Source organism: Canis lupus, chromosome 21, assembly GCF_048164855.1.
Source record: "Canis lupus baileyi chromosome 21, mCanLup2.hap1, whole genome shotgun sequence".
In the NCBI taxonomy this organism is placed as follows: Eukaryota; Metazoa; Chordata; class Mammalia; order Carnivora; family Canidae; genus Canis; species Canis lupus.
In genome coordinates this window covers 21,468,373-21,495,453 of record NC_132858.1, presented here as the reverse complement: position 1 = coordinate 21,495,453, position 27,081 = coordinate 21,468,373, and the positions used below count along the sequence as shown (strand labels likewise).

Sequence of the window (27,081 nt, the reverse complement as noted above, 5' to 3'; positions counted from 1 at the left end):
AAAAAAACAAAAACAAAGACATAACCACCAGTATCATCAGATCTGAGTCTCTCTAGCCTTATTTATATGGAAGCATTTTTTGATAGTGCTTCACATGCCTTTCCACCAAAGTATCTTAATAGCTAAAAATTGAGATCTTAATTATTACCCCCCCCTTCACTATTTGGCAGTATTTAAACGGGAACTTGGAGGTAACATGTCAGAATTCACGTGACAGTGAATAGCTCAAACTAGAAATGATGGGAATTTTGAGACCAGACAGGCCCATAAGGTTGTGTAGAATATGGGAGTTAAACTAGAGCAGGATTTTATGAGGCAGAGATCTCAAATCTCTCTGCACAAGGAAAAACCAGATAAACGCCAAGTACAAGCAGAGACTCCAAGCAAATTAAAAATGTAAAGCTATATCTGTTTTTGGATAGAGAGAGTCAACAGTATAAAGTTATCCAAATCCTTAAGTTAACCAGTATGTTTAATATAATCCAGTCCCAAGATGGTGTTTGCTGTTCCTAGACTGATTATAAGGCTCATGTGGAAATAAACATATCAGAGTGTCTGGGAAATTTTTGAAAAAGAACAGGATGAAATAGCTATACTAGATTCTTAAATATATTATTATAAACCATAGTAATTAAGGTAGCTTAGTATAGCATACGTGGATAGGTATTCCTTGAAACATAATAGAGTCTAGAAATAGATCCAAATCATAAGCTAAATTAATGAATGATAAAGGTTGGATTTTATTCTGATAAAATTATAAAATTCTTTAACTTATTTGGAATTTTCATGTCCTTTTTGTGCTAAAGCAGTAAGTAGTTAAATGGAGTCAGTCTTAGAGCTCTCCTCATCTTTAGAACAACAAAAATTTGCCCATGTATTGAATAAAAGTAGAGTTACAGAGAAATTTAAGTTCCTTAAGGTTCCTCATTAAACCCCTGAGGCATAGCTGTCTAGGTAAATTGACTTTCCCAGGACTAAACAAACAGGTTACACCATCTTGATTTGAAGGGACACTATAGAAAGCAGAACGTGTATATATATATATATATATATATAGTATATGTAGAGTCAGAAAGCATTAAAGATAAAATAGTATTTGGGCTCAGTACCACAAAGAATTAGGGCCATGCTTATTTTATTTATTTCTCTTGAACAGATCTTTATCTTCACCCATTGGGTTTCTTGACTGGGAAACAACAGTATTCAAAGACTGGTATAAAATGTGTTTCATCCTTTCTCTATTATAGGCTTTTAGACTACTGGCTTTAGTTTTTAACTTCTGGTTTTAAAGATTTTATGTAAAGTTAGATAGAAGTTTGCTGCTAATATCAGTAAGACATTTTGTCCACGAAGAATGTACTTCATAGAGATCTTTATTTGGTTTGATTATACACAAAGGTAACAGTAAGTCAATATCTAAATTAGCTGTGATATGATTATAATAGAAAAATCCTCAGGGATGTAAAAGAAAAAAAATCAGGGAAGAATTTAATTTTGCAGTTCTGTTTACATAGTAGATTCCTTTATCTTATGTTAATGGGTATCGTGTCATAAAGGAGAAAATAATATCTAACTTGAGGATCCAAGGATAACAACTGGAGGCTGAAACAGTGGAGGAATATCTCTGGGTTATTAGAGATATTCATTATCTGAGTAGCTCATTGACTCTGAGCAAGAGGTTATGTGATGATGGCAGGATATATGGTGTAAAAATATTTACAAAGTTCCTTTTAATATTTAGAGAAGTTTCTCTTTGCAAGTGTGAGGATAAAATGGGAAGTTGGGTGCATGATTTGCCCTCAGAACATTATCATTGATTTGCCCACTTGGTTTTTTTTTCCCTTCACTTTTTTAGCTAGTTCAGGAAAGGTTTTTCCCCAGTGCCTTTTCTGTTTATGATAAATATCTACAGGTATTTACCAAGAGGCTCACTCCTTCAGTGCTTGATGACTGGGGTGGGCGCATTAAGTTGTTTTATCTGTAAGGCCTCCAGTTTATTCTGCTTTTGTTCTAAAGCTTTTTGAACATCTGCCTTTGGAGATCTAGCAATGGGGCTATTTCCTATTCCAGTTTTTGTTGCATATTACATCTATTTCCAGACTTAAGGCGTTTCACAAAAAGTGAGGAGAAAGCTAGAGGTCACATGTACATCAGAATGTACTCCTCAAAGAATCTATCCTGGAGGACTTCAATAAATTCTTTCCTTGCTTGCAAGCGTGGATTAGAGTCTAATTTATTTTCACAGAAAACTGGACAAAGACCTCTGAAAGGTTTTGTCCAACATTTCTAGCTTTTCTAAACTTGTCTGGTTTCCTGGGCATTTTTTGATTTCCTAAGCATTTTTGGGATTTTCTCACTTTACTTTTTCCATTCAATTTTTTTTTCATTTGGGAATGTGAACCATTGGTACAGATCTAGGAACTGGCAGTATTATTTTTTTTTAGTTAGCTGTAGGAAATAAAATATTTTTTAAGTTTAATTTCTTTTTTAGTAATCTCTGTGCTTAGCACAGGGCTCAAACTCAGATCCTTAAGACCAAGAATCACGTGCTCTTCTGACTGAGCCAGCCAGGTGCCCCAAGAATTTTTTTAAAGTAATTGCTAACTTCAGAAAAAATAAAAAGCTGTGTTAGGTAGAATGTAATTATGGTATATTATATGGCTGAACACTGAATAAAAATTGTATAGTCATAATAGTATAAATGCTGAAGATTGATTTAAGTCACAATTTTTATGTAACTCAGATTGTTAGATGATGGTTGTACAAGAAAGCCAACTCCCAACTATCATAATAGGAAGTCAGATAAAATTTTTAAGTTGGTAAATCAGCACATATTTAGAAACATGGAGTCAAATAACAGAAACATTCAAAGTGGTTCCCACTTTTAGATCTAATTTTTTTAATTGTGAGAATTATTCAGTAAACATAGAAAAAAAAGTTTGAAGTCCTCTTGAATCTGAAGAACAGAACACAACTTTTATCAAAAAAGGAAGGAGAGAAGAAAAAAAAGTCACATATGTGGATTTTTAAAAAATGCCCCGTGGTCATTTTGATATTAAAAAATTACTTCAGTGAATCTAAAGAATTGTGCCTCAGGTGAACATTTGTGTTTAGATAATAAAATGGGTTTCTTTGGGAATACTAAAAGACTATAGGCTTCTTGTGTACTATTAATTTTAATAACTTTTGATGATATATTTTCTTGAAAGCTTTGGGATCAACCATGTTTAGAGGTGTGTGTGTGTGTGTGTGTGTGTGTGTTTTAAAGGTTTATTTATTTGAGAGAGAGAGAGAGCAGGGTGGGGAGAGAGGTAAGGAGAGAGAGGGAGACGGAATCTCAAGCAGACTCACCACTGAGCATGGAGCCCCATGTGGGGCTCGATCCCATGACCCTGAGATCACGACCTGAGCCGAAATTAAGACTTGGATGCTTACTCAACTGAGCTACCCAGGCACTCTGAGCCATGTTTAGAGTTTAAAAACTTTAGGAAATGTGTTTTAATGTGAAGATGCAACTGAAAGCATGATTATTATATGCTGATTCTTTGACAGGTAAAAAAAAAAAATCGTAGGATTACTTTAAAGTTGCATTTAAGAGCATACAGTAATATATGCAATAAATGTTTAACTTTTATTTAAATTGTGAACCTAAGTAAAAGTTAAAATTGGAAGTTGCTCAAATTTATGTTTTGACTTTTCATAATTTTTAAAATAGGAAACTCTTCAGAATCAAAAGGAAACATTAGCAAAGCAACATAAAGAAGCTTTGGCAGCTTTTAAAAAGCAGGTAATTTTATAAGCATAGGTGAACACTACAGTTTCAAATATCTCACCCCCTGCCCCCATATGAATATTATGGCATATCACTTTGAAAATCAAAAGAGTATTAATGGAAGCAGGAGATAGAGTTCTTTGAATCACAAGTGATATGTAGTAGGAGGAGTTAAGGAGGGAAATTAGGAAAACTAGGTTTTTTTTGAGATGTATTTTCATCTCTCCTAAATAAATTAGGTCAGTGATGTGTCTGTGCTCTTGTTCCTTCTCTCCCTTCTCCCCTCTCTCTTTGATGAGAGGATTTTAGGCTCTTACCTTTTCTGCTTTCCTCCTTTACCCAAGCCAGAACTAGAACACTGATAAAAAGCTGAGATACAAGGAGGGAGATGTGAAGAATGAGGAGATGAGATCATCATGCACTGAAGCCTCCATAAATATTAACTATCAGCAACTAAGAGCAGAGAAAAACATATATGTATGTTATTTAAAAAATGAATAGAACTTCCTAAAGTTATTTTGAGTTGTATAGCTCTTCTTTCTAACTTCAGATTTCTCTTCAGCCCCTCGTTAGAAAATCTAAGTGTAAGAAATGTGCTCGTGATAAATACTGTCAACTTTTTTCTTTCTTTTTTTTGAAGATTTTATTTATTTAATCGTGAGAGACACAGAGGCAGAGGCACAGGCAGAGGGAGAAGCAGGCTCGGTACACGGAGCCTGACGTGGGACTTGATCACACCCTGGGCCGGAGGTGGCCTAAACCTCTGAGCCACTCGGGCTGCCCAACTGTTTTCTTATAGCCATTCCAGCATCACCATTTTTTCTTTCTTTTTCCTTCCCTCTTTTTTGTCTTCCCATGAGTGTGTGTGTTTAGAAAGTGAAATGCATAAAAAGAAATATACCTACATAAGATAAATTACTAGTTGGTTGAGGTTATTGTAATGCACACTGTAGTATAGGGTTGTTGAAGCAAATGATGAACTTTTCTTCTTTTTAGTCTGAGATTGGCCTCACCAAAGTTATGGGAATTTTAATTGAAAACTTAAGAAGCAGAAGTCAAATATACCATATAGTATTTTCTAGGAGAGGGGAAGTTTACGTCTCTCTTATCACAAGGGACTTTAGGCAAAATAACAATGTCTGGGTATCTGAAGGGTAGTGGAGAAAGTGCTCTTGGGCTCTTTTTTTCTCCTTGTTTTTGTTTATTTCCTTTCCTCCCCTTGCCTGCCCACCCTTCTCCTCTTCTTGATTCTTGAATGTAAGTGAGGGATGTGGAAAATGAGATGGAGAAGTTCCAAAGAAAAATTTTATTTCTTGTCAGTTTTGCCTAGTATCCTGTGTTGCTTGAAATACTTATTTTTCTTTGGCATGTTGACCCTAGTTACTCTGTTTTAAAATATCACTATTTATTTATTAGACAGCTACATGCATCTTTTAAAAAATTTCAGAAAATACTGCCAATGCTAATACAAATGATACAGATTTCATAAAATAAATTTATTTATTTTGTGTCTTCAAAGTAAAATTTTAAAAAAATTTAAAAAGTGTGCCTTCAGAAAATGTTACATGTTATTATTTAAGAGTAGATGGCAAACTATTGAAACGTTTAAGAAAACAAACTTGTGGAAGGAAAAATTAAAATTTCAAGGATGATGGCATCCCTAATCATGTGATTAAATTGTTCATTTTTTTGGTGACTGGCTTTTTGCCTCCTTTTATGTCTTTTATTATTTTTTATTTTCTCAGTGTAAAGGCAGCACGTTCATATTGTATTAAGTTCAAACAGTATAGATATGTAAAATCTTTTTATAGTCTCATTGACCAGTGTAAATCACTGTTAACAATTTCCTTACCAGTATTTTAATTTTTAAAATTGTTTATCAGTTGCAAATGAAGATGTGTGCCTTGGAAGAAGAAAAGGTATTTATTAATTTTTTAATAATTTAAAGCATAGTTAAGTACATTTTTTTTTTTTAGTTAAGTACATTTAATGATCAGCTGTTCACCACAATGAAAAGGAGTATTAGCAATAGGTAAATGGAGACTGTTAATTGCTTAAAACCTTAGATATTGTAAAGACCCAAGGAAATCATGTTACCTCTGTCATTTTATGGTTGATAATAGTGAAGCATAGCAAGATTAAATGACTTGCTAAAGCCCTTATTCTGAAGTGGCAAAGTTGGGACTAGAACTTAGATCTCTTCAGCCTCCAAATTAATGCTCTTTCTATTTTACTGCAATGTTTCTAGTAAGTGTATTTTTAATGCTTTTTAAATGTAATTACATGTTTAAAAAAACATTAAAATGATTTGCATCTGGATGCAGACCAATGGGAAAAGAAGATACAACTCTGAACTAGAAATTCACCTGGAATTAACTATTTTCTCTCATTATTTAATAGTTAATACATGTTTTATTATATCAGTAATCATACTGTTTATAAAGGCCTTTAAAAAAATTCTTCCATATCTTTATAAGACAAATATACTTGTAACTAATTAGAATATATTTATTCTAGCTCTATGAATTAAATAATTATATAGTGTCCATAAATTCTGTGGAATGCTCTTCTAATAAAATTATTATCATGCACCGAGGCCTCCATAAATATTTGTTATAAATATTTGTTTAATACTGATAAAGTGATTTGCTATAATCTTTTATTCCATGATATTGGTAATCTTATCTTATTGTAAGTTCATGGTATTTTGAAGTCATTAGGGATGTCAACTGTGGTGCAGATCCAAGTTTGAAGCTGTGAAGTGTTAGTTTTAAAGCAGAGGTTTTGGTTCTTGAACTTTTCTATTTTCCCCATTTACACTGGAAAGTACTGAAATATAGGTTTTTTTTGTTTTTTTTTTTTTACCTAAAGGGAAAATATCAACTTGCTACAGAAATAAAAGAAAAAGAAATAGAAGGATTGAAGGAAACATTAAAAGCATTACAGGTAAAACGACTTAGTACTGCTTTAAAAATAATTTGATATTTTAACATTGTATTAGTAAAATGTCCAATAAATATGTGGGTTAGCAAAACAAAGCTGAGAAAAATTCATATAGTATACAATTTAGGAGTTCTTCCCTGAAAGCCTTGAGTTTCAAATTAGTAGGATTTTTCCTCATCTTTTATTTTAAAAAGAAATATTAAAATTAGCCTTGAGTTTCAAATTAGTAGGATTTTTCCTCATCTTTTATTTTAAAAAGAAATATTAAAATTAGCTTCATTATTTCTTACTGTAGTATAATTAAATATGTTATTTTTAACACTTTATAGATGAAAAAACCAAGTCAGGCGTATATATTATAACTGATTAACTGTGGTCCTTAAAAAAGTTAAAATAGCATTAAGCAAGTCATGATTATTTGCTAAGAACTGCAAATACAGAAATGATAAAATCATCACATTTGCCTTTAAGTTGTTCACAGTCTCATATAGAATACAGAGGTATACAACAAGGATTGTTTAATAAGTATATTTTTTGAAGGTCTATAATATGCCAAGCACTGTTCTAAGCTCTGGAGATACAGCAATGAATAAAAAGGACGAAAGTCTTTACTTTTATGGAGCTTCCATTCAAAGGTAGAGGGGGAGAAGACAAGCAATAAAATGAGATACAAAGTAAAATAAAGATTGTTAGGGGAGAAAATACATCATTTTGAACTATCTATAGATAACATTGATTACAAAGGCCAAAATATATTTTTAATGGAAGGATCCTGATGGATCCTTAATTAGGTAACTCACATCATAGTGTCAATTTGTTTAAGCATATGATAAACTTTCGTTAGTTGATTAAGGTAGTAAGAAGGTTCCTTTTTCTTCATATCCTTACCAATTTTGTTATCTCTGGTCTTTTTGGTCATTGCCATTCTAATAGGTGTAAGGAGATACCTCTTTGGGTTCGATTTGCATTTCCCTGATAATTGGTGATGTTGAGCTTCTTTTCATATACCTGTTGGCCATTTGTATGTCTTCTTTCTAGAAAAGTCTATCCAGGTCTTCAGTCCAATGTTTATATTGGTTTTGTTTTGTTGCTAGGAATGTACGAGCTTCTGATACATTTTGGATTTTTTTTTATTTTGGATATTAACCCCAATCAGATACATGGTTTGCAAATGTTTCTCCCATTCTATAGATTGCCTTTTCACTCTGTTGATTATTTTGTTTGCAGAAGATTTTTAGTTTTATGTAGTTCTAGTAGACTATTTTTACTTTCATTGCCTGTGCTTTTTGGTGTCATATCCAAAAAATCACTGCCTATACATCAAGAAGCTTTTTCCCTGTGTTTTTTCTTCTGGTAGTTTTATGGTTTCAGGCCTTATGTTTTATGTCTTTAACCCATTTTGAGTTGATTTTTGTATATAGTATGAGATTTTGTATAAGGTGTGAGATGAGAATCTAATTTGCCTTCTGCATGTGGATATCCAGTTTTTCTAACACCATTTATTGAAGATTATCTTTTCCCCATTGTATATTCTAGGTACCCTTGTTAAAGATCAGTTAGCTGTTGGGATACCTGGGTGGCTTAGTGGTCAAGTGTCTGCCTTCAGCTCAGGATGTGGTCACAGAGTCTCAGGATAAAGTCCCACATCAGGCTCCCCATGAGGAGCCGGCTTCTCCCTCTGCCTATGTCTCTGCCTCTCTCTGTGTGTGTCTCATGAATGAATAAATAAAATCTTAAAAAAAAAAAAAAAAAAAAGATCAGTTAGCTGTAGTTGCATGGATTTCTGGTCTCTTTATTCTGATCCATTAACCAGTATGTCTGTTGTTATACTAGTATCATACTGTTTTTGTCACTGTAATTTTGAAATATATTTTGAAATCAGGAAGCATGATACCTCTAGCTTTGTTCATCTTGCTCAAGTTTGCTTTGGCTATTATTTTCTGGTTTTAGGGGCTTTTGTGGTTCTGTATGAATTTTAGGATTTTTTTTCTATTTCTGTAGAGATTAACATTCTGATTTTCATAGATTACATTGAAGTGGTGGATCACTTTCAGTAATATGGACATTTTCACAATAGTAATCCTTCCATCCATGAGCACAGGATATCTTTCCACTTACCTGTCTTTTCAAATTTCCTTCATCAATGTTTTATAATATTCAATGTACAAATATTTTATCTCTTTGGTTAAATTTATTTCTAAATATATTTTTCGTTGTGAATGGGATTGTTTTCTTAATTTCCTTTTTGGATAGTTTGTATATAGACATAAGGCTGATTTTTATATGTTGGTTTTGTATCCTACAACTTTACTGTATTCATTTTTTAGTTCTAACACTGTTTTTGTTGAGTGTTTAGGATTTTCTACATATCTGATCATGTCATCTCCAAACAGAAAATTGTACTTCTTGCTGATTTGGAAGCCTTTTATTTATTTTTTCTTGTCTAATTTCTCTGGCTAGGACTTTCAGCACTGTGTTGAAATTAGTGATAAGAATGAGTATCCATGCCTTCTACTGAAATGATGGTGATGTTTACTGTGGGCTTTTTATATATGGCCTTTATTGTGTTGAGGTCAGTTACCTTGTATACTCATTTTGTTGAGAGTTTTTATCATGGATGGGTGTTAAATTTTGTCAAATGCATTTCTACATCTATTGAGATGAACATGTGAATTTTTAAAATTCTGTATGTAGTCTATCACATTGATTGGTTTGCATATGCCAGACCACCTTGCATCCCAGGGTTAAATCCCACTTGGTCATGGTGTATGAACCTTTAACATGCGTTGAATTTGGTTTGCTGGAATTTTATTGAAGATTTTTGCAACTGTGTTCATCAGGGATATTGGCTTATAGTTTTCTTCTGTTGGCTTTTTCTGACTTTGTTATCAGAGTGATGCCAGCCTCATAAAATGACTTTGGGAGTGTTTCTTCTTCTTCTGCATTTTGGAAGAATTTAAGAAGGACTGGGATATTTTAATTCTTCAAATGTTTAGTAGAATTTGTCCATGAAGCTATCTGGTCAGGGATTTTCTTTCTTGAGAGTTTTTAAATTATTGATTCAGTTTCCTTATTTGTGATCAGTATGGTCAAGCTTTTTATTTCATCTTTCTTCAGTTTTGACAGATTGTGTGTTTCTAAGAATTTATCCATTTTTTCCAGGTTATCCGATATGTTGGAGTGTAGTTGTTTTTTATTTCTGAGGCATCCATTGTAATGTCTCCTTCCATTTCTGATTTTATTGATTTGAATTTGTTCTCTTTTTGTTAATCTAGCTAAGGGTTAGTAGAGTTCATTTATCCTTGCAAACAATAACTTAGTTGTGTTGATTTTTTTCCTGTTGTTTTCCTATTTATTACTTAATTTCTGTTCTAACTTTTATTATTCCCTTTTGCTGACATTGGGGTTAGTTCTCTTTTTTCCTAGTTCTTTGAGATGTAAAATTAGACTGTTATTTGAAATATTTCTCTCTCTCTCTTTTTTTAATGTAGGCATTTATCATTATAAAAATACCCACTAGTACTACTTTTGCCACATCCCATAAGTTTTGTTATGTTGTGTTATTGGTTTTATGTGTTTCAAGATGCTTTTTAAATTCTCCCTTTTTGGACACAATAATTATCCAAGAATGTTGTTTAGTTTCCACATACTTGTGAATTTTCCTGTTTTCTTACTGTTATTGATTCTTGTATCATGCCACTATAGATGGAAAGATACTTGGAATGATTTTGATCTTCTTTTTTTTTTTTTTTTAAAGATTTTATTTATTTATTCATAGAGATGCAGAGAGAGAGAGAGAGGCAGAGACGCAGGCAGAGGGAGAGAAGCAGGCTCCTTGCAGAGGGCCTGACGTGGGACTCGATCCCGGGACTCCAGGATCATGCCCTGAGCTGCAGGCGGTGCTAAACTGCTGCGCCACCGGGGCTGCCCTGATTTTGATCTTCTTAAGTTTGTTAAGACTCATTTTGTGACCTAATGTGATCTGTCCTGGAGAATGTTTCACATGCACTTGAGAAGAATGTATTCTGCTGCTGTAGGGTGAGAACTTCTGTGTGTATGTCTGTTTATGTTCATATGATCCATAGTGAGGTTTAAATCAGCTGTTGCTTGGTAGATTTTCTCTCTGGATGTTTTGTACATTATTGTAGTGAGGTATTAAAGTTTCCTATAATTACTGTATTTCTGTCCATTTCTCCCTGTAGATCTGTTGATATTTGCTGTATATATTTATATATATATTTATTATCTCTGATGTTGGGTACATATACAGTTGTTATAGCTGCCTGTTGAACTGACTCCTTAACATCATATAATGATCTTTTTTTTGTCTCCAAAGACAGAATTTAACCTGAAGTTTATTTTATCTGCTATAAATATAGCCACCCCTGCTTTATTTTTGGTTACTATCTGGTATATTTCATTTATCTCTGTACTTCAGCCTATTTGTGTCCTTAAATCTAAAGTGACTCTCTTGTTGATAGTACAGTAGTCCCCCTTTATCAATGTGGAGTATGTTTCAAGACCCCTAGTGGATGCCTGAGACCATGGATGGTATTGAACCCTAAATATACTGTTTTTTTCCCTATACCTAAATACTTATAAATAAACTTATAAAATAAATTAAGCACAGTAAGAGTTTAATAATAACTAATAATAAAATCAAACAATTATAATAATATATTGTAATGTTATGTGAATATGATCTCTTTTTCCCTTTTTTCTGTCTTTCTTAACATATCTTGTAGTATCTTATAATACTAACCTCACCCTTTGGGGGACTTGGGGGGCTCAATCCATTAAGTGCCTGACTCTTGATTTCAGCTTAGTTCATGATCTGAGGTTGGTGGGATTGAGCCTTGTGTCAGGCTTCATGCTCAGCAGGGAGTCTGCTTGAAGATTCTCTCTCTCTCCCTCTTCCTCTCCCCCTTCCCCTACTCTTCTCTCTTTCAAATAAATAAATCTTAAAAAACAACTCACCCTTCTCTTCTTGTGATGCTGTACGATGATCAAATGCCTGTGTGATGAGATGAAATGTAGTGAATGATGTAGGCATCATGACATAGTATTAGGCTCATATTAACCTTCTGATGATACATTAGAAGGAGAGTCATCTGATTCCTAATTGCATTTGACCATGGGTAATTGAAACCATGGAAAGGGAAACCACAGATAAGTGGGAATAGCTATATATCACTAGATTTTTTTTTTTTTATCCTGTCACTATTCCTTTTGGTTGAAAAGTTTAATATTTACATTTAAAACAATTATTGATAGGTGTGGAATTACTGTTGTCATTTTGTAAATTGTTTTCCATCTCTTTCACAATTGTTTTGTATATCTCTTTTCATGGTATTTTTGTAATGTAAAAGTAATGTAAAAAACTTGATGTTTTTGTAATGATTTTCTTTGATTTTTTTCCTTTTATCTTTGTGTATGTATTATAGTTTTTTATCTTTATGGTTATCTGAAGTCTCGCATAAAATATCTTGTAGTTATAACTGTTTTAAATTGATAACAACTTGAATTGCATACAGCAGCACTACACTGTAATTGTCCCCTTAACTTTGTGTTCTTTTTTTTTTTTTTTTTTTTTTTTTTATTTATTCATGATAGGCACACAGTGAGAGAGAGAGAGGCAGAGACACAGGCAGAGGGAGAAGCAGGCTCCATGCACCGGGAGCCCGACGTGGGATTCGATCCCAGATCTCCAGGATCACGCCCTGGGCCAAAGGCAGGCGCCAAACCGCTGCGCCACCCAGGGATCCCTAACTTTGTGTTCTTATAGCCAGGGTTTGCATCTTTTTATATTGTGTATTCATTAATAAATTTTTATTTTTAATTTTCATATAAGGGTTAAAAGTAATTTACTACTGATTCAGTCTTGAGTTACTCTGTATTTGTCTATATACTTACCTTTACATATGAGAATTATACTTTCATATGTTTTTGCATTGCTGTTTAGCATGTTTCAATTTGAAGAATTTCCTTAAGTATTTTTTATAAGGCAAGTCAAGTGGTAATTGATTCCCTTAGTTTTTGTTTGTCTGGGAAAGACTATATCTCTCCTTCATTTTTTAAATGATACTTTTGCTTATGTATAGTATTCTTAGTTGGCACATTTTTCTTTTGTTACTTAAAATATATCATCCCACTCTCTTCTTGCCTGCAAGGTTTCTGCTGAGAAATCTACAGATAATCTTATTAGAGTTCTGTTATACATGACAAGTTGTTTTTCTCTTGCTACTATCAGAATTCTGTCTTTGTTCTTGACAACTTGATTATAAAGTGTTTCAGTGTATTCTTTTGGTTCATTCTCTTTGTAGTCCTCTGAGTCTCATTAATCTGGATGTTCACTTACCTCCCAAGATTTGGGAAGTTTTCAACCATTAATTTTTAAATAAGCTTCCTCTGTCCCTTACTCTTTTCTCCATCTGGGACTCCCATAATGCTTGTATTGATTCCATTGATGCTGTTTTATAACTCTTGTAGGCTTTCTTCACCCTCTAACCTTCTTTTTTCTTCTCTTATTAAATAACTTCAGATGATCTGTTTTTTTTTTTAATTTTTTTTTATTTATGATAATCACACAGAGAGAGAGAGAGAGAGAGAGAGAGAGGCAGAGACACAGGCAGAGGGAGAAGCAGGCTCCATGCACCGGGAGCCCGACGTGGGATTCGATCCTGGGTCTCCAGGATCGCGCCCTGGGCCAAAGGCAGGCGCCGAACCGCCGCGCCACCCAGGGATCGATCCCAAGATGATCTGTTTTCAAGTTCACTGATTCTTCAATTCAGTGTGGCCATAAAGCTCTCTCTTTTGCATTTTTTCATTTCATTCATTGCATTCTTCAGCTCTACATTTTTTTGGTTCTTTGTAAAATGATTTCTATTTCTGTTTTGAATTTATTTTCTTACATATATTTTCCTGATTTTATTGAGTTTCCTATCTGTAGATTTTAAGTAAATTATTTTTTCCTACTAATGATTTATTACATGATGCTGTGATAAGATACTTTGTCTTCCTGAGCCTCATTTTCCTTTATGTAAAGTGAAGAAATTGAAATATGTCAGAATTTCCCAAACAAACAGAATTTCCCGAACAAGATCACTTCATGAACCACTAACATATCTACATTCCTTACTCTCAAAGTCAGGAATAAGGAATTTGGGAGAGGTCTTCATTTACCCACCCAGAAGAGGCATAAATATGAGAGCATAGATAGAAGATGGTAAAAGCTGGATTGGGAGATTTTCAGCTCTATAGATCTATTATGTCATTATTTCATTAAATTTTAAACTTACTGAATTTATAAATTAAGATAGTAATTACTTCCACAGAACTGAGGGCATATTTAATACAATAATTTATTGTTTGTACCATTGAAACACAATTTTATTAAGCCTTCACTAACACAGTGACAAGGGAAATTACATTCCTGTAGTGTGTACATTTATCCATGAGGAATTGGTAGACATTTGGATATTTTTTAGCTTGGAGAATCATAAATTTACAGAGATATTGGAAATACAATATAAAGAACTTAGGTTTTCCTGAATGATTTAAGAGTAGTGTGCCATCTTATACCCTACTATCCCCAAAACTATAGTTTATCTTTCCTACAATCAAGGACATTCTCTTATAAAACCATAACAACACCATCAAAATCAGTGAGTTAACGTTAACATATAATTAAAATCTAATTATCATACCCCAGTGAGGTTTTACTAGTTGTCCTAATAAGGTGTTGTAGAGCAAAAAGATCCAGCTTAGGATCTTGGGTTGCATTTGTTTGTCATATCTCTTTAATTTCTTTTATCTAGACTAGTTCGCCAGTATTTGTCTAATTTTTATGGATTTGACACTCTTAAAGAATACAGACCAGTTATTTTGTAGATGTCCAATGTCTGTTTATAATGACGTTTCCTCATGATTAGAATTAGCTGTATGGGGCTGCCTGGGTGGCTTAGTGGTTTAGCGCTGCCTTCGGCCCAGGATGTGATCCTGGAGACCCAGGATCGAGTCCCACATCAGGCTCCCTGCATGGAGCGTGCTTCTCCCTCTGCCTGTGTCTCTGCCTCTCTCTGTCTCTGTGTCTCTCATGAATAAATAAATAAAATCTTAAAAAAAAAAAGAATTAGTTGTATGTCTTTGGCAGTAATATTACAGAAGAAATTTCTTGTTCTTATAATTGAATCCTATCAGACAGTTCATGATTTCATTTTCACTATTGGTGATGTGCACTTTGATTAAGGTAGTATCTGACAACTTTCTCCATTGAAAAGGAACTCTTTTCCCCTTTGTAATCAGAGTATTTTGTAGGGAGATACTTTGAAATTATGTAAATCCTGTTTCTAATAAAAATTTTACTATAGTTGTATATTTGTTTATATCAGTATAGATTCATTGTTTTTTTCAATGGATTAAAATCTATGACTGTAATTTATTTTGTTGCTCAACACACCCTTGATTTGGTGAGTGGAAGTCCATAAAGCCAATTACTGAGTTCTTTGGATATGTCTTCATTCTTTCAGCATTTTCCTGCTTTTAGATAAAAGCAAAATATGTCAGGATCATTTTGTAATTTATCTGACCCTGCACTGGAATGAATCATTTCTCCATGTTTCCTTGGTTCCTTTTAATGGCAAATGGTATGTAGAAGCAAAGATCTGGGCACTGTTATACTCATTACTATGGGTATGTCACTGCTCTCAGACTTACTTGGTAGACTGAGATCTATGTATGTATTATATACACACAAATATAATTTATGTTTATGTATAATTTATAATGTTTATTTTCCTAACAACCTGTGTATATCAAAACTATAAATTCACATTACCTCCAATTTTAATACAAAACCACAAGGTTAATTGTAGTTTATTTCCTTTCTGTACTTACACATTTCTTTTCTATTACAGTGAGAAATGTGACATTCTTTTTCCTTAATATTTTTACTTCTTTGATAAACTACCTTGTATACAACCAGTTTGGCATTTTGCCATGCCTTCTTCCTAATCTGGATGCCCCTTTTTTTCCTGCTTTGAGTCTGGCACTATGAGCTGGGTTACCCTTTTACAGGAATTTTACTGGAATAAATTTTATTTTAATTCCAGTATAGTTAACATACAGTGTTATATTAATTAGTTTCAGGTGTACAATATGGTGATTCCAACAATTCCATACATCACTCAGTGCTGTTTATGACAGATGCATTCCTTAACCACTATCACCTATTTTAACCTTCTCCCCATCCACCTCCCCTCTGGTAACCATCAGTTTATTCTCTATAGTTAAGAGTCTATTTCTTTGTTTGCCTTTTTCTTTTCTCTCCCCTTCTCTCTAAACTTTGCTTATTTGTTTCTTAAATTTTACATGGAAGTGAGATGATACGGTATTTGTCTTTCTCTGACTTATTCTGCTTAGCATTATACACTCTAGCTCCAACTATGTCGTTGCAAATGGCAAGATTTCATTATTTTTTATAGCTGAATAATATTCCATTGTATATATTGCATACACACACACCACATCTTTATCCGTTCATCTATCGATGTACACTTGGGCTGCTTCCATATCTTAGTTATTGTAACATAGCTGTAAACATAGGGGTGCATTTATCCCTTTGAATTAATTAGTGCATTTCGAGGGTAAATACTGAATAGTGCAATTACTAGATTGTACAGTAGTTCTCTCTTTAACTCTTGGGGAACCTCCATAATGTTTTCCACAGTGGCTGTACCAGTTTGCATTCCCACCAACACTACATGAGTGTTCTCTTTTCTCCACATCCTTGCCAACACTTGTTATTTCTCGAGTTTTAGCCATTTGAACAGGTGTGAGGTGATATCTCATTTTAGTTTCGATGGGCATTTCCTTGATAATCAGTGATGCTGAAGATCTTTTCATGCGTCTGTTGGCCATATAAATGTCCTCTTTGGAAAACTATCTGTTCATTTTTAATTGGATTGTTTTTGGGGTGTTGAGTTTAAGTTCTTTATATATATTGGAAACTAACTCTATCGGATATGTCATTTGCAAATATCTTCTCCCATTCCAAAGGGTGTCTTTTAGTTTTGTTTATTGTTTCCTTTGCTGTGCAGAAGCTTCTTAAAAATCGTGATGTAGTTCCAATAGTTTGTTTTTGCTTTAATTTCCCTTGCCTTGAGAGACATATCTAGAAAAGTGTTGCTACAGCTAATGTCAGAGACATTTCCGCCTGTGGTCTCTTCAGGATTTTAATGGTTTCAGGTCTCACAGTTAGGTCTTTATCATTTTAAGTTTATTTTTGTGCATGGTATAAGAAAGTGGTCCAGTTTTCCAACAGCATATTTTGAAGGGACTGTCAACAGTTGGATATTCTTTCCTGCTCTGTCAAAGATTAATTGAACATTTATTTCTGGGTTTTCTGGGTTTATTTCTGGGTTTTCTATTCTATTCCATTGATCTATGTGTCTATTTTTGTGCCAGAACCACACTGTTTTCATTACTACAGCTTTGTAATATAACTTGAAGTCCAGAATTGTGATGCCTCCAGGAATTTGCTTTTCTTTTTAAAAATTGCTTTGGCTATTCAGGGTCTTTTGTGGTTCCATACAAATTTTAGAATTGTTGGTTCTAGTTCTGTGAAAAATGCTGTTGGTATTTTGATAGGGATTGCAATTAAATGTGTGGATTGCACAGACATTTTTAACAATATTTGTTCTTCCAATCCATGAGAATGGTATGTCTTTATATTTCTTTGTGTCCTCTTCAGTTTCATTCATCAGTGTTTTATAGCTTTCAGAATATTGGTCTTTCACCTTTTTGGTTAAGTTTGTTCCTAGATATCTTTTTATTTTTTGTGCAGTTATAAATGGGATTTGTTTTCTTTTTTTTAAATATTTTATTTATTTATTCATAAGAGACAGAGAGAGAGAGAGAGAGGCAGAGAGACACAGGCAGAGGGAGAAGCAGGCTCCATACGGGGAGCCCGACGTGGAACTCCATCCTGGGTTTCCAGGATCAGGCCTTGGGCTGAAGGCGGCGCTAAACCACTGAGCTGCTAGGGCTACCTGGATCTGTTTTCTTAATTTCTCTCTCTGCTGCTTCATTACTGGTGTATAGAAATATAACATTTTTCCACATCAATTTTGTATCCTGCAACTTCCCTGAATTCGTTTATCAGTTCTGGTAGTATTTTGGTGGAATCTTTTGGGCTTTTTCTTTTCTTTAGTAATCTTTACACCCAACATGGGGCTTTACCTTTTGACCCTGAGATCAAGAGTCACATGGTCTTCCAACTGAGCAAGCCAGGTGTCTCTCATGTTTTCTGTATATAGTATCCTGTCATCTGTAAATAATACCTTACTCAGCTTCTGACTCCTCCCAGTAGTTGAGGAAACTACTTGGATCTTGAAGAAATCCTCACAGATTTCCCTCTCTCTCATTGGGATCCTCTTTTCCCCATTCAGGCCTGACACCCTGTTCTGGAATGCTGCCACCATGACCCCTTCATCCCTTCCCTGAACACTAACCTTGCCCTATCCCACCCCATGGACTTAGGACTGAATTGTTCAGGAAGGGGAAAAGGTTAAATATTTTTAAATATAATTTTGAAGGATTTTATTACCAAGTAACATAAAGCTCGCTAATGGAAAAATAGTGGGAAAATAGGGTTTGCTCTAAAGAAATGCATTTTATAGTAGCTTTTTATGAAACTTTCCATAAAGTGAGGGATAACCATAATAGGAAAACATTTGTGCTTTATCTTTGAAACTGTCTTTTGTAGTTAATAAGTTTATTAGTGTTAGCATAGTTTTGTTCCTGTATCAGAAAGATGTCTGTATCTCATACTATAATCCACTTATATTTAATTTTAGAATGAAAAAAAGTCATTATATATAATAGCCTCCGTAAAAAGATTTTATGTCAGTCTAGTTATATTACGGTCAAATTCTACTTATGTTTCATAGGAATGCAACTATGTGGTAGGTTGTTAAGTTGGGAAGTGCTCTAGAAATGTTGATAAAATATAGCTGTGAATCATAATTCAGAAAGAACTAAATGCAGAAGTGTTAATGTCTGAAAAACAATGAATTAAAATAATTTTGTAAATATGCTCTAGGTGTATGAGTTTTACCTTTGGCAAATGGTAGCTGTGTTAGTGAAGATTCTTCAGTGAAACAGAACCAGTAGGATATACATATAGAAAGAGATTTATTATGAGGAATTAGGTTACCCTTTATGGAAGCAGAGAAGTACCACAATCTACTTCACGGATTCTGATTCAAATGCTCATCTCTTCCAGAAACACCCTCACTGACACACTCAGAAATAATGTTTATTCTAGGCACCTTTTGTTCCAATAAAGTTGCCATGTAAAATTAACTATTACAGTAGTGAATAATGATTTCAGAATTAGAACGAAAGTGTTCTGAAGTTTGTTTTCCTCTTATTTTTCTAGATAATTTCTACCCTTTTACTTTTCTTTTGTCTATATGCCTTAAAAAATACTCTGATCTCATCCCATCTCATGTCTTTCAGAAGGGATCTATGTATGAAGCACTTTCAAATATATATCTTTAGCCCCAAATCCCACCTGGATTGACATGAAATTTGATATATTCAAAGTCATGAACATGATTTTTTTTTTGTTTTAGAAAATGTCCCCCTCCTCAAAACTTTTGTCTTTTCTTTCCTTATTAATTATAGCTCCCTTTTTTTTTACTTGTTGCAGCTTTTTTTCCTCACCATTTCCCTCAGAGTATATTCAGACTATATTCTCACTACATTCATTATTAAAACCCGAGTCCTCTTTAATTATCCTTTTTCATCTGGATAGTGGTTTACTTGCTTACACCTGTATACTCTGTTACTGTTAACATAACAGTGTGATTCTTCCAAAAATTAAGTCAGGCTATGTTACACTTGTGCTTGGAACTTTTGAATGTCTTCCTGTCTCAGTCAGTATATAAACCTGAATCTGTATTGTGCGTTACAAGACTGACGATGATTTGCCCCTCTTGCCTCCTACTCTTCTCTCAGCTGTTGCTGTTCTTTCCCTTGCTTGTTCCCTTCCAGTCACACTGGCCCTCTTGTTCTTCTGTGAGTTCACATTTAGTTTTATTGTAACAAAGCAACTTGTTCACTTTTAATGTTTAAAACTGAGCATCATCTTATTTTCCAGTGAAACAAAAGGAAAATTTAAAAATATATAGGAACAAAATTACAATTGAGAATGTCAATTCCAAATAAAGTCCAAGTTCTGCTGATTCTTCCATTGAGTGGCAGGCTCAAGTCATTTGGATAGAATTTTATTTAAAAAGTATCAACTTAAACCACAAGGATGTCCATTAAAAATCACAATTAAACATGCCAAAGGAGAAGCCATATTGTCAAAATGCCCACTTAACCTACTCAGACATCTAAATTTCAAATTTTTCTGATATTCTATAACCTCATTTAAAAATTTTCTTTCTTTCTTTCTTTCCTTTTTTTTTTTTTTTTTTGACAAGATAAAGTAGACAGATACATGTTGGTAAGTGCTAGCTTAGCTGTCCATATTCACATTGAGGCACAATATAATCTCTGAGCCCAATATACAGAGAAAGGGGGAAGAAAGCTAGAATTCTGTGCACCACTACACCGGGGCCTAGCTCCCTCCAGCTTCCAGCAGAGCTAAGGTAGCAGAAGGTTTTTCTTTTTTCCCAGAGGGCACGGGGGGGTTGATTCTGTAAAATTTTTGTTGAAACAGGAAGGGATAAAAATGAATTAGGAACAGAAAGGAGTAGAGCTTCTTTTCCCACTGTATTCTGCTCAAGGTATTTCCCCCAAAATTAGTCAAGAACCATGGTATAAAGGGAGAGAAAAGAGATTTCAAAAAACAGGGTGAATAAGCACAAGGGGTGGGGGCGGAGAGATTGCAGCTTGCTCCCAGGGACTGTAAAAAATTCACAAAGGAAGGTTGGAATCTATCAGTATTTCATTAGTCATCACCTCCTTCATCCTCTTCTTCCCCCTCATCATCACCATCATCTTCTTCACTCTTAATCCTCATCTCCTTTTCAATCTCTTCTAATCCTTCTTCATCACCTTATCTTCTTCTCCTTCCCCTTCTTCATCATCCATATTGGGAACCAAGTAGTGCTGTGATGGATTTGGCTAAATATCATCTTTGATGACCTCTCCTAACTCGTCTGCACCTGTATGAGGATGGTCAGTAAACCATCATGAAGCTCTTCGGTGAAGAAGCTCTTCAGTTCCTCAGGCCATCTCTTCCTGCTGGCTTTATTGTGTGTTTGACTTGAACGTTTCATCAGACCCTTCCCAAGTTTCCATTTAATTTCAGTGGACTTTGAAGATGGATCAGATGAAATTCTTTAGAGAGAACTTTATTTTCGAAGTAAGCGTTTTCATCAAGATAAAAATCTGTTCTGTAACCTGATTTAGTATCTTCAAATTCTGTCACTTCAACTCTTGTCAGATAATGCAGCGCCTCTTCATCTTCCTTCTCAAGTAGTACAGAGGCTTGTAGATTGTTGACAAATGTTGTTACCCCAAAATTTGGGATTTTGGCAATCAATTCCAACCTATTCTGAAAAAAATGGTGGGTGGGGTTTGTTATATTTCTGTTCTACTTTAAAAATCTCCTCACTGGCTTGTTCATTGTCTATTTCATTCTGTACTTCATCAATATGTTCAATTGCTTCTTGCAGTTTCGTTTCTCCCTTTGGCAAGTGCTGAGAGGTTGAAGTCTTCTCTGCCTTGAGGGCAGGAGGCAGTCTCAGTTTCTTTGTTTGAAGCAGAGTGAAGACTGGCATTTGGGGGCCATGCTGTTAGGAGAGCTCACGAAATAAGGGCAGATGCATTTTTGCAAGAAGGTCCAATTTCTCTTTCTTGTTTTGAACATGCCATATGTTCTCCTACCTTAGGGCCTTTGCAGTTGCTGAATTCTCTTCCTTGCTCCTATCAAGTCTTGACTCAAAAGATGCCATCTCAGGAAGGAAGGATTTTCTTGGGTATCTTACACATCCCCTTCCTTGATTTATTTTTCTTTAGTTCTTCTCAATATTTAATAGACTATATATTTTAACTTATTTATAGTGTTATTTTCTATAATCCCCAGATTTTAAGCTGGACAAGATTTTTTTATTAAGATTTTATTTATTGGGATCCCTGGGTGGCGCAGCGGTTTGGCGCCTGCCTTTGGCCCAGGGCGCGATCCTGGAGACCCGGGATCGAATCCCACATCGGGCTCCCGGTGCATGGAGCCTGCTTCTTCCTCTGCCTGTGTCTCTGCCTCTCTCTCTCTCTCTGTGACTATCATAAATAAATAAAATTTTTAAAAAAATTTAAAAAAAGATTTTATTTATTCATGAGACACACACACACACACACAGAGAAAGAGAGAGAGAGAGACAGGCAGAGGGAGAAAGCAGGCTCCATGTGGGGAACCTGATGTGGTACTTGATCCCGGGACTCCAGGATCATGCCCTGAGCCGAGGGCAGACGCTTAACTGCTGAGCCACCCAGGTGTCCCAAAATTATCAGCTTACTTAAGGCAGTATGCTAGAGTGATTTCATAGGAAATGTGAAGTAATTATTTTTGCTTAAGATTTAGCAAATAAGAGATTTAGGAAAATGAGCACTTACACAGCTGGTTGGAGTTTAAGTTGATCAGCCACTCCAGAGGACTTCATAAGAATTGCTAAGAGTTTATGAAAGGGAACAGAAAATAGGAATTCTGCTTCTTGGAATTTATTCTGCTAAGATGAGTATACTTCCTGGTACAAGCATGTTTATTTCACAGTAGTGTTAGAAAACTGCAAACTGGGCAGCCCCGGGTGGCCCACAGCTGTTTAGCATTGCCTGTGGCCCGGGGTGTGATCCTGGAGACCCTGGATCGAGTCCCACGTCAGGCTCCCTGCATGGAGCCTGCTTCTCCCTCTGCCTGTGTGTCTCTGCCTCTCTCTCTCTCTCTCTCTGTGTCTGTCATGAATAAATAAATAAAATCTTAAAAAAAAAAAAAAGAAAGAAAACTGCGTACTGGGCAAATCTACAAAAATGAGTTGGTAAACTATGGTATTAAGTTAAACAGTAGAATACTATGTAACCATTAAAAAGTTGCATTGTAGATTAATTTGTTTTAGAAAGGTGTTCCTTCTATATTAAGTAAAAATGGGTTATAAAGTAGTACATATATTATTATCCCACTTCCTACTGGCTCTCTCTTAAAGTATAAATGCATAGAAAAATAGCTGGAAGTACCAGAGTATTAATGATTATTACTTCTGTGTTGTGAGATCATCTGTTTAAAACTTTTTTCCCGGGATCCCTGGGTGGCGCAATGGTTTAGCGTCTGCCTTTGGCCCAGGGCGTGATCTTGGAGACCCAGGATCGAATCCCACGTCAGGCTCCTGGTGCATGGAACCTGCTTATCCCTCTGCCTATGACTCTGCCCCCCCCCGCCCCCCTCTCTCTGTGTGAGTGTGTGTGATTATCATAAATAAATAAAAAATTAAAAAAAATAAAATTTTTTTCCCTATGTTTTTCCATTTTATTAGATTATCTTCAATGAAGAGCTGATACTACGTAGGAAATTCTCCTGGGCTGTTCTTGCTATTTTGCTTGCTTTATTTTCCTTCATAGTAGTTGTCATTCTCTAACCTCTACTTTTTACCTATATTTTATTGTCTGTCTACCACTACCCCTACTAGACCGCTTCTAAAAAAAGGACAGGGATCTGTTTTGTTCAGTGCTGTATCCCAGACTTGTAAGAAAGTGGCTGGTATATGGTAGGTACTCCATAAGTATGTGTTGAATAATTAATGAATGTATTGTTTTTATTTTATTTATTTTATTATTTTTTTTATATTTTTAAATTTTTTTTTAAATTTTTATTTATTTATGATAGTTACACAGAGAGAGAGAGGCAGAGACACAGGCAGAGGGAGAAGCAGGCTCCATGCACCGGGAGCCCGATGTGGGATTCGATCCCGGGTCTCCAGGATCGCGCCCTGGGCCAAAGGCAGGCGCCAAACCGCTGCGCCACCCAGGGTTCCCTATTGTTTTTATTATATGGAAGAAAGTTATGGTAAATAACGTCTTGAAAAAAATAGTGCATGGGAAATAAACACCACATTTTATAGCATACAATTTTAATATTGGGAGGAATTTGTAACAGATAAGTGCAGAATTATAATGAACTTTCTCCTTGTTTTTTTCAAGGTTTCTAAATATTCTTTACAGAAGAAAGTAAGTGAAATGGTAAGAAAATTACAAAATATACACCCACTCCCCAGATTAGAATATAATGTGTGTGGTATCTTGTCAATATAAGTGACTTTTATGTATTAAAAAAATTGAAACTGGATATTATGATATCCCTTTTAAAAGACTGAATTATAATTTCAAATATAGATTAAATGAATTTATTTCACAAATTTATTTCTGGATTACATAGTATTTACATATTATAAAATAAATTTAACCCAGTTCCCAGATTATTGATAGAGGTCTTATGTTAATATCAAACAACAAGGAAATAAGAACAATAAATCTATTATTTTATTATCTTTTCTAGGTATTTATACAAACATGTAGTTATTAATGATTGCCTGAAAAATTAAAGTAATATGAAGTTGCATTTGAATATGACACTTGGGATATGGCCTTTATTTTTTACCATTCAACAAGTGTTTGCTGTGCCTTCCTCTTCTATAGGATATTAAAATTAATATTTGCATTTTTACAGCATAGTGTTTTATGGAATATTTACTTGGATATTCTCTTTTCCTATCCTTATTTGATTCAGAAGGATTTTTTCCCCTGTAGTTTTTTGATTGAGCAAAATTCTCCCATATCCACTTAAATCTTCTTTTTTTTTTTTTTCCACTTAAATCTTCTGAGGGCTTTTTGGGTGGGCTTATGCTATCAGTCTTCCTTCTTTGGAGCATACCTTAAGACAAGTAAATTTTGGTGAGGTTTGTATATTATACATATGAGAAATAAGAAATGAGGGGTCACTTTTTATTAAATACAGAAAAATAAGGTAACTGTTTTGCTTCTTGAAATTGTTTTTGGTGTGTTAGAAAATAAAAGAGCCTTAGAAAGATTGCTAAGCTTGATTGAATAAAAGATGTGAAAATTCTGTCGCTGTTCAACTGGAAAGAATAAAGATAATATTGTCAGATATTTTAAACTATGATTTTAATTAAGAAGCTGAAAAACTAGATTCTGGTTTAGCTTTAAGTACCATGACATTTGTACTGAAAGTCATCTTCAACGCTACAGCGGTTTTACACAAAATACAGTGAAATTGAATAATGTGCCCTCTGACCTGGGAGATAAGGCTACAAGTTAAAGATCAAAGGCAACATAAAGTGTGTTTTATTTTATTCCATTTTGTTATTTTTGTATATCACTTTCCTCTAAAGAAAAGACTTTTAAGAAAGATTCATTTTTCTTAATTAAATTAAAAAAAGGTTGAGTACTGAAGGTTTCATATGATTTAAAATCACCACCTTTTTTCCTTTCATAGAATGTTTTTAGAATGAAGACTTGTCTGGAAATAATCTTCATAATTGTAAATATTAGTTATATCTGTACACACAACGTGTTAGTATAACTAAGTTAGTTTTTAAGTATTATATGCCTTATCTTTGTGATTACAAAAGGTAAAAGTATCTTAAGATGCCATAGTTTGTTTAAAAAGTGAGAAATTATTTTGAGTTCATTTTGAGAAATTGAAAAGTAGGTTGCATAATAGATTTTGAAGAATGTATGAAGTTTCTTTTTGAGTTTTTATCTTTTTCTCTAAAATTTACTTTAATGAATTAATTATTTTAAGGGAAATTAGTTTTATTCTTAAAGGTTTTCAAATTGGTCTCTATAAGGAAATAAGAAAACGGGGAAATTAGCAGCTATTCCTTTTATTAGTCAATGTAGTTGTAAAAAGTTGTGTGTAAATACTATTTTAAAAAATTATTCCTAAAAAAATAAAAATAAATAAAAAAATTATTCCTATTTAAATGACTTGAAGCTTTAAAGTAATCTTTTAGACTACACACGTGCACACACCTGCACACTTCACTTTTAATTATGCAGATACTGTCTTTATTTCCTTTAATCTTGTTTTTCGGTGATTAACCTTGTTAAATTTTAATTTGTATTAGGAAAGCAGTGAATCCTAACATTCACTCTCTACTCTGTGGACAGAGTCTTTGCATTTAGTAGTAAAATTGTGTAAAAGAAAATAGCTTGAACAAATTCAGAGGTAAAAACAAAAACAGTATGTAGCTAACTATTTCTTAGTCATCATAATAAAATTATCTTTACTATGATATAGTATGTAATATTAAAGTGTTAATAACACACTAAAGTTATTTATATTATTCTTTAAAATGTTCTTGGGTTTCTCAAGCAAGGGGTGTTACCATTTGGTTTTTGTTGTTGCTTCCCAAAGAATTTAAGCTATTTGCTGACATGCAATTAGTGGCAGACTTGACAACTGGCCTCTTCATCTCATTATCAAAACCATATCAGAGCAGCCAAGTAGGTTCATATACGAACAGTCCCATATGGGCCTCTATAGGCTAATGAGTTATGGGTGTCCATGTAATTTAAGTTTTTATAAAAGTATAATGGCCATTGAATAGGTTAATGTATTTGAAAATCGGAATTATGTCATACAAATGAAATTGCATTTTAATTGACTTTAAACAAGAACATTGGAATAGAGTATATCACAAAGTATTCTAGTGTATATAGAGTTCTACGTATATAGAGAAAACCAACTAAATTACTTTAATCTTTGCTATAGTTTTAGTTACAGAATTATTAATCTTTGCAGGCATTGACAGCCTATTATATTTACCTTTTTAACTGAAAGGTTAAAGAAACCTATATTAATATGTTGTGGACAATATTCTCATAAAGACTATAAAAATTGATATGAACTGAAATTTTGAAAAATTCCTTGACCACTGGAAGTCAACCATAAGAAAACATCTGGAGACCACAAATATGTGGAGGTTAAATATCATGGTACTAAACAATGAGTAGGTCAACCAGGAAATAAAGAAATTATGAAAAACTATATGCCAACAAATTGTACAATCTAGGAGAAATGGATAAATTCCTAGAAACATATAACCTACCAAGAAACATATAACCTACCAAAACTAAAGCAGGAAGAAATAGAAAATTTGAACAGACTGATCACCAGCAGAAATTAAATAAGTAATAGAAAAACTCCCAACAAAGTTCAGCACCAGCTGGCTTCACAGATGAATTCTACCAAACATTTAAAGAAGAGTTAATACCCGTTTTTCACACAGTATTCTAAAAAATAGAAAAAAGAAGGAAATTTTTTTTTAAAAGATTTTTTATTG

General features: G+C 33.9%; 1 protein-coding gene and 1 pseudogene across 16 annotated transcripts in view; one reads left to right on the top strand and one right to left on the bottom strand.

Annotated features, from left to right (window-relative positions):
• Window positions 1-27,081, top strand: part of CCDC73 (coiled-coil domain containing 73) — a 139,440-nt gene that overhangs the window by 54,390 nt on the left and 57,969 nt on the right. For 6 of the 16 annotated variants that reach the window (XM_072791027.1, XM_072791028.1, XM_072791032.1 and 3 more), the window contains 4 exons: window positions 3,716-3,787; window positions 5,656-5,691; window positions 6,644-6,718; window positions 23,918-23,956. In XM_072791027.1, the coding sequence (XP_072647128.1) occupies window positions 3,716-3,787; window positions 5,656-5,691; window positions 6,644-6,718; window positions 23,918-23,956 (222 nt within the window). Of the gene's footprint in view, window positions 1-1,156; window positions 1,214-3,715; window positions 3,788-4,116; window positions 4,250-5,655; window positions 5,692-6,643; window positions 6,719-23,917; window positions 23,957-27,081 lie in introns of all 16 variants that reach the window. The other 10 variants (XM_072791035.1, XM_072791030.1, XM_072791039.1 and 7 more) reach the window with 9 other exon arrangements.
• Window positions 20,676-21,521, bottom strand: LOC140613478 (protein SET-like; annotated as a pseudogene).